The 8425-nt window shown below is 43.9% G+C and overlaps 1 protein-coding gene across 1 annotated transcript; it reads left to right on the top strand.

Moving 5' to 3' along the window:
- The first annotated feature begins 4460 nt into the window (after positions 1-4460).
- On the top strand, positions 4461-8055 carry LOC139566863 (early growth response protein 2b-like). The gene is made up of 2 exons (XM_071388187.1): positions 4461-4862; positions 5116-8055. The coding sequence occupies exons 1-2, from the start codon at positions 4706-4708 to the stop codon at positions 6429-6431; spliced, it is 1473 nt and encodes a 490-aa protein (XP_071244288.1). The 5' UTR covers positions 4461-4705; the 3' UTR covers positions 6432-8055.
- The last annotated feature ends 370 nt before the right edge of the window (positions 8056-8425 follow it).

Here is an 8425-nt window from a genome sequence, read left to right as displayed (position 1 = left end):
TCCAGGATATGTCTCAACTTGCACCCTATTCCCTACATAGTGCAATACTTTTGACAAGGGCTTCTGGTTAAAAATGTTTCACTGTAAAGGAAATAGGGTACCATTTGGTAAACAGCCCAGTTCTTGCATAAAAATCACACCCAGTTTAATACAAAGATAGCCCGGTCCCAGATCTGTTTGTGCTGTCTCGCCAACTTGACAATGACCATAGGAGTTGACCAGGCTAGGACAGTTTTCAAAGGTCATTATTCAATATGTAGGTCATTATTGTCCTGGTAAAGGAAGTGTGTTTCAACATCTGTAACTTTATTAATGGTGATGTAGAAGTAATTATGTTGTACTTCTACTTTAATTAAAGCTGGATTAATTTAGGGTGTGTCTCAAATGGCACCCTTTTCCCTACATAGTGCAATACTTTTCACCATGTGCCATGGTCAAAAGTAGTGCACTATATAGGAAATAGGGTGCCTTTTGGGACAAACCTTAATCAAAGTGTGCCTCATGAGCCTGGGAACATATCATTTCATTCCAGCCATATTTCATATTTTAGCACTAGCAAACACTTTGAACATCATTCTTTGATGTCAACACCCATGCTAAGATCTAGAACGAACATCCAATCCTAAAACTAGCCTACCAAATTCCATAAGGGAAATTAGACTTATTTTACACAGAATACAATAACACCTGTGTCTCATTAAACTTTTACAGGCACTAAATTGGGCTCCGTACAATAATCTCGGTAAGTGCTGACATTACGCAAATCCATTAGGTTTCTTGGCCCTGTGGTATTTCGCCGGGGAGCAGAGAGGTTAGCGCGCACTCTGCAGTTATCTTGGCAGCGTTCTAAACTCCGTGGCTCTAAATGGCACACTATTCCCTATCTAGTGCACTAGCTACGATCTAGGGCCGGGTCAAAAGTAGTGCACTATATGGTGCTATTTGGGACGGATACCTCAGTGTGATCAGATCTGTTTTAATATACTTCAGGGGGTTTACTTGAAGACATATCCGAGAGACGAAACATTTCGAGGCCCTAGAATTAGAGCAGCTAGAGGCGCGTCACTAAGGTGAAAACGATTTGTTCCAGAGAATGTCAAACCCCTCGCTGGCTGGCGCGACCAGTAGCGCATTAGGATATTATCATAACTTAAAAAGTGGACGGGGAGTGCTCCTTTCTCCGTATGCAGTTATGGCAACGATTTTGAAGATCCATTCTTGCTCTCCAAAACGGTGTCATTTGCGAGCTAGGAGAACACAACAGAGATAGCAAACCATGAGAAATACAGTTCAAATAAGTCCTACAAAGAGGTCCCCCCTCCTTAGCGCGTTTAGGTAGGCTATACCATTACCAATTGTCATCATATTGCAATACGTAGCCTGGACTATCGTGTTCAATACACTTGTGCAATAATATAGATTACATGTGAAATTAAGCAGGGAACATGATGTAAGGAAGCTTCCATAGCGTTTATGTGGTGACAGTGTTAAGACCAGCACTGGTGCTGAAGGTGTTCCTGAAATCACCCCTATCAGCGCAACGGAGTGTGGCTATGCATGGGTCCTTTCAGGACCATGGACAGCGCAACGACTGATTTCCGCTGCTGAAAGTGGACATTGAGTGTACAAAACATTAAGAACGCCTGCTCTTTCCATGACATAGACTAACCAGGTGAAACTCAATATTAGGAAGGTTTTGTACACTCAGTGTTTATCGACTTTTTGATATCATGGAAAGAAAACTCATGCACCTAACAGTTTGTCCACTCGATTTAAACAACTTTCCCCATAGGAACATGTGCTACATCGCCTCTATGGACCCAGCATCAGATAGTGAAAATAAAACGCCTTTTTTATTGTTTGAAATGTCAACGTCTGTGTGAACAGGTTGGCTCAACCACTGAACACTTCGGGGTATGATCGATTTCCCCCGCATACCTGAAAGGCCAACCCTTTAGATAGCCTAGTGTTTTGTAGTTTAGGCTCGCAGCACAGTGACAACGCCACCGCAGCGGTCACGTTTGCTATTAGACAACGATGGAAGTGAATGAGTGAAAACAGTTCAGTGCTGGGCAGCAGCAGCGTGTAGGAAGCATTTACCAGCAAGGACTTTTCCTGAGTTGCATTTATAAAAGAAAACAGCATCCAGGCCTACCTTTCTGTCGCCCACATGTGCTCAGTGGGGCCACGACATTAGAACTGATCGAGTTTGAAGTAGCAGCAGCTACACTATATATAAAAAGGTATGTGGACACCCCTTCAAATTAGTGGATTCGGCTATTTCAGCCACACCCGTTGCTGACAGTTGTATACAATTGAGCACACAGCCATGCAATCTTCATAGACAAACATTGGCAGTTGAATGGCCTTACTGAAGAGCTCAGTGACTTTCAACATGGCACCGTCATAGGATGCCACCTTCCCAACAAGTCAGTTCGTCAAATGTCTGCCCTGCTAGAGTTGCCCCGGTCAACTGTAAGTGCTGTTATTGTGAAGTGGAAACATCTAGGACCAACAACGGATCATCCGCGAAGTGGTAGACTGCACAAGCTCACCGAACGGGACCGCCGTGTGCTGAAGCGCATAGCGACACATATTGCAACACTCACTACCGAGTTCCAAACTGCCTCTGGAAGCAACGTCAACCCAATAACTGTTAGTCGGGAGATTCATGAAATGGGTTTCCATGGACGAGCAGCTGCACACAAGCTTAAGATCACTACGCACAACGCTAAGCGGCGACGGGAGTGGTGTAAAGCTCACCCCCATTGGACTCTGGAGCAGTGGAAACACGTTCTCTGGAGTGATGAATCACGCTTCACCATCTGGCAGTCCGAGTGAAGGGAATTCCTAACGCTACAGCATACAATGACATTCTAGATCAGTCCTCGGGGGCCTGATTGGTGTCACACTTTTTCTCCATCCCAAGCAAACACAGCTGATTAATCAAATTCCTTTCTAAACTGAAGATCATGATTATTTGATTATTGGAGTCAGGTGTGTTAGCTGGGTCTGGGGAAAAACTGTAACACCAATCATTCCCCCGAGGACTGGAATTGCCCACCCCTGTTCTTGATGATTCTGTGCTTCCAACTTTGTGGCAACAGTTTGGTCAAGGCCCTTTCCTGCTTCAGCATGACAACGCCCCCGTGCACAAAGTGAGGTCCATACAGAAATGGTTTGTCAAGATCGGTGTGGACGAACTTGATTTGCCTGCACAGAGACCAGACCTCAACTCCGCACAGAGCCCTGACCTCAACCTCATCAAGCACCTTTGGGATGAATTGGAACGCCGACTGCGAGCCAGGCCTAATCGCCCAATATCAGTGCCCGACCTCACTAATGCTCTTATGGCTGAATGGAAGCAAGTCCCCGCAGCAATATTCCAACATCTAGTGGAAAGCCTTCCCAGAAGAGTGGAGGCTGTAGCAAAGGGGGTACCAAATTCATATTAATGCCCATGATTTTGGAATGAGATATCCGACGAGCAGGTGTCCACATACCTTTGGTCATGAAGTGTACAACAAAAATATCAAATATTTCAAGGATTAGGCCTATTGCCCCTCTGTTATCAGGTGATCCAATGCCTCTCTTTTGAGTTTAAGGTCTGTCATCTTTTGATGTGAGCAAGTGCATAGCTTAGATAACCTACAGGTTGCATCCCAAAGGGCACCCGATTCCCAATGGGCCCCTGTCAAAAGCAGTCCACTACAAAGGAAACTGTGCCAATGCCTCTCAATGACTGTTACTTGTTTATGTTATACAAGCCCGTGGTCAAACTTTCATAACCAGTTACATTTTGATGTGTGCAGTAACTTCAGCTGCCACAATGGAAAGTTCTAATTAGGGGGAGGGATTGCTTCTTCCTTGTCTACATCACAGTTAACTTGAATTGTATAATCTCTCTTCTATGAATCATACAGACAAGTGAAATTGATTCATCTCGTTTAGTAGCCTATACACAACGTATTATGCCCTAAAGCCTTCCTAATCTTAATTTGTTTAATTGATGAGAAATTAAGTTAAGTGTCTTGGTGTGTTGGTTGGTGGCAGAAGGCAGAAGACATTAGACATCTCCACACGGCATCGAATGACTGTCTACAAGCTACCATGTTTTACTAGTCGACCGAGTTAAACGTAAGAACACTTGCCATGCCACTGCCATGATATCTTGTTTTCATGATTTGATAACTCAAGCTTTTATTATCATACATAACATACACATACCCGATGGTAAATCAATGGCAGTCTCTCGCAGATCCAAGAGACTTGTTGCAACGTTAGAATCGTAACTCTCCTTTTTTGGGGGAAGCCCGTCACATCCTCTGTCCATGTATGGGCATGAAGTTTACACGCAGCAGGGAATCCTTTCACTGGAGCCGATGAATGGGGGGGAGGGCTCTAGCGACCCGCCGAAGTGTATATAAGGAGAGGCAAGGGAAGCCACTGGTGTGAAACATACCCACAGCAACAGATAGCCGAAAAGCTACAAATCGATACAGCACGCAGTCATCTGGACAAAAAGGACATTTCGAATTATTTATTGACACCCTTCTCCTCAAACGATCACCTGCACATTTTCGGGGATAATCGACGACCCCGTGCATCAGAGGGAAAAGGATACATAATTTGCATCTGCTTTGTTTAATTTTTTTATCTACCTACACTTACCTGGATTGACAGACTTGAAATCAATCTCGCAATCATGCTGAACAACATGGATTTGAACTCTAAAGATTCCTTCTACCCACAGTTTGAGAATTGTAACGGTTCTTCCCTGGGGATGGAAAATAGCGCTCGGAAAGATACCCAGGAGATGTTTTCGGACGCAGAGAGAGGAGCACCTGCCCATTTTACCCCTGGTAAATTCGCAGTAGCCTCTTGCTGCATTGCATAATATGATAAATCAATATGCATGCATTGATAGTTTAAATAAGATTGTTTGTGGTTGCACATTGATTTATTAAAAACATCCCATGGATTTAATTTGGCCCATTTGCAGTGGTACATGTTACGCATGTATGCTTATTGATTACATAACGACTTTACTATATGTGCAATTATCAGACTACAATCAACCTTTGTAATGACAAACTTGCCCTCTTTCTTTTTCAGAGGGAGCACCTGTAACCCTGAAAACCGAGGCCTCCAACTCAGATTTCGCCTTTAATCCCTGCGAGGGGCCCAAAGGCACCTCCTCCTCCTCTCTCGCCTACTCAGGCAGATTCTATGTCGAGGCGACTCAGGGGGGCCCGTGCAGCACTGAGACATTGCTCAACATGATCACAGAAATTGTCGGTATTTCTACGTTACCGATCTCCGAAGTTCAACTGAGCACCATGGACAGCAGCAGCTTCGGCGACGCGGGCGTCCAGAGGCAATCCTCCACCTGCAGCGCCACCCCGCCCCTGTACTCTCCGGGGCAGACATGCCCCAGCTACCCCGACGGTGAGTCCGGCGGCCATGCTCAAGATTCAACCTCTCCCCAGGTGAGCTTCGGCTCCCCCGCTCAAGTCCGAAACCAGAACAACACCACCGTTCCGCAGTCAGAAGCTGCGTCTTTTCCAGTGGTGGTCAAGAATGAATTCGATAGCAGCTGTTACGAATGGGGCACGTTCAATAAATCGGACCCCTATTTGGAAACGAGCTTCCAATCATCAGAAACGTTCCCGATGTCCAGTGACTTCCCGTCTGACCAACAAGTGGATGTAAAGGAACTTTTGGACTCATTTTCACCCATGTGTCCTAACCCAGAGATGGAGTTCAAAGTTGAAGGTGGAATCAAGCAGGAGCAGTGCTATTCTGACACCTGCTCTCAGAGTTTCTGCAGTTCTCTTTACCCCAACTACCCAGTGCCAGTCATGGACCTCTCAACCAACAACCTCCTCAAGCCAGCTATGTTTCCCAACATTGAACTTCCGCCATTATCTAATCAGTGCGATTCGTCTTGCCAGCTTACCTCACCAGCTTTACCCAGTACTATAGACTCAATTCTTTACTCCTCCTTGTTGCCAGACTCCTTTGCCCAAAGTTACACGCCGCGCGCGCAAAAGGCACCGCGTGTCAGGAAAAGCCCCGCCGCCTCCACCGGGCCTGCCAAAGAGAAACCCTTCACCTGCCCCATGGAGAACTGCGACCGGCGCTTCTCCCGCTCGGATGAACTCAACAGGCACATCCGCATCCACACGGGACACAAACCCTTTCAGTGCCGCATCTGTCTGCGCAGTTTCAGCCGTAGCGACCACCTCACCACCCACACCCGAACTCACACGGGAGAGAAGCCGTTCTCCTGCGACGTATGCGGCAAAAGGTTCGCTCGGAGCGACGAGAGGAAACGGCACGGTCGCGTGCACCTGAAACAGAAAGAAAAGATGGAGCTGAAGCCACAAGTGATCAGTGCGTGGCCATTTACTCTTCCCGATGGAATTTGAAGAGACACCATTACGCACACGAGTAGCTCTGTCCACACAACATTACAATCTTTCCGTCGAAGATAAAACGCTTAACAGTTCATTGCTGATTACAGGTCGACGTATCAACGTTTGCGGTGTGACATATAGGTCGAGTGAAATTGGTTTGACCGTGAACGTCTCTATAGGGAGTCTTAGAATAAGGATGTTTTGCGAGTTAGATTTGCATAGTGCTATATCGGGGAGCGAATTGTGAAAAGGGTCTGCTCTTTCGACCCTCGTTAACTTGCTGCTGCTGACTCTATGCAAGACATGCATGACTTGATTGTAAAACCTTCCCGAGTTGACAGCTCAACACCACACGTATTGTGTTTCTCTGTTACAATCAACCAATTTGATCATTTCAAACCAAACACCAAGGCGTCATAACAAATGCCTGCACCAGTTCAGTACCCTTTCGTCTGGACAGCTCCAACGTCAAAAAACCTCGACGAAGAAATATACCATTAAGACAACGAACTGCATCCAAATTGCTGGGCTATATTGCACTTACATCTAATTTGAGATATCCTCTATCCACTAGAAAGTCGTATCTTTTTTGCTTTCGAGGCTTTTATACCACTAACACTGCAACCAGTCAGATAGTGGTTCTTCAAATGCATGTTTATGTTCATGTGGTATTATTGAATATAGCCAACAAATAACTTAGTCCTCCACTTACCGAATGGAAGTGCAGGAGACTTCGTTTTATGACATGAATGTAACACATTATTCTTGGCTTTAGTCACAAAGCAGTCCATTTGTGCCAAGGTTTTGAGAATTTATTTTGCTTTGCTATTAATATTTTATTGATTGGTCTTTGTGTTGTATTTAAAGAAAAATGGTTGAATTATTAAATCGTGAAAGTTATACCATAAATGGAAAATAAATATATTTGTATGACTGTACTTTGTATTTTTATAGCTGTGTATATACATATTTCAAAAGACCACTGTTAACCTTGAATTGTTAAAAGTGGAAAAAGGCTTTTTTAAACATACTCACAATGTTTTACGTGTACTTTTGGAGGGCTGGTAGCAGAACAGTGTTTTCGAGAGATTGTCATTTGATATCAAATATATTTCTAAGACAAGTAAAAGATGACCTAACTGTTCGTATAATAGTGACTCGAAATATCATTTGATTACACTGCTAATCAGTTCGTGATGAGGACTATAGTGTTAAACTAGTACGTCATTATACATGGCTCTGGTACAGTACGATGTACTGTATTGTACTGTCAAGCCAGAATTGACTAGCAGCACAACACTAAAACATTGCTGTTGAGTAATCAGGTAGCACACATTGCTGCGAGTTTATGTACTTTTCAGATGAGATGATTTAAGACTTGACAAGGCATTACTGATGAGGAAGCTATTCACTTTAGCCAAAAAACAATGGTTATGGCTTGGCGAGAATGTCACCAATCAGTCAGGGTACTGTAAAAAAAACTTTTAACTCGCCTTAAGTTATATTAACTGCTTGGGTATATAATGAATTTTGTATATATACACAGTTTATATGAAAATACTTTCGATAAATTGAATATTGATGTTGTTATTTTTATGACAAATGTTTATGAATAAAATGTTTGGTTTTCTGGAAACATTGCAAGAGTCATTTGTCCATGCATAGAAATTCCTCAGTCCTTCCTCCCTATGCTGACAACTTCCTTTATGTAAGTAACACACTCATATGGATGACTATTGCGGCTGTTCCTAAAAATACACGTTCTAATGGGCATCCTAGCACCAGCAGATAGTGGAATCCTAACATTTGACATCACAGTTCTATGTAATGTTGACTCACAAGGCGTTGGACTCCAACTCATTAAAGTGAATACCCAATTACTCAGTGTTGTGATTCTGGTCCATCTGACATGAAAAAGATCACAGGTTTATAGCTACCAAAAGTGGAGATGAGATACTCACATTAGCTGAGGGAGGACACCATTATAATTGGTATTTATTTGGTAT

Source organism: Salvelinus alpinus, chromosome 39 (genome assembly GCF_045679555.1).
Source record: "Salvelinus alpinus chromosome 39, SLU_Salpinus.1, whole genome shotgun sequence".
Taxonomy (NCBI): Eukaryota; Metazoa; Chordata; class Actinopteri; order Salmoniformes; family Salmonidae; genus Salvelinus; species Salvelinus alpinus.
This window is presented reverse-complemented; position numbering and strand designations above follow the sequence as displayed.

Excerpts from the sequence above, each read along its gene's own strand:
- LOC139566863 (XM_071388187.1), top strand. The coding sequence starts at position 4,706 with ATGCTGAACAACATGGATTTGAACTCTAAAGATTCCTTCTACCCACAG. Across the intron at positions 4,863-5,115 it reads ACCTGCCCATTTTACCCCTG|AGGGAGCACCTGTAACCCTG; the intron begins GTAAATTCGCAG and ends TTTCTTTTTCAG.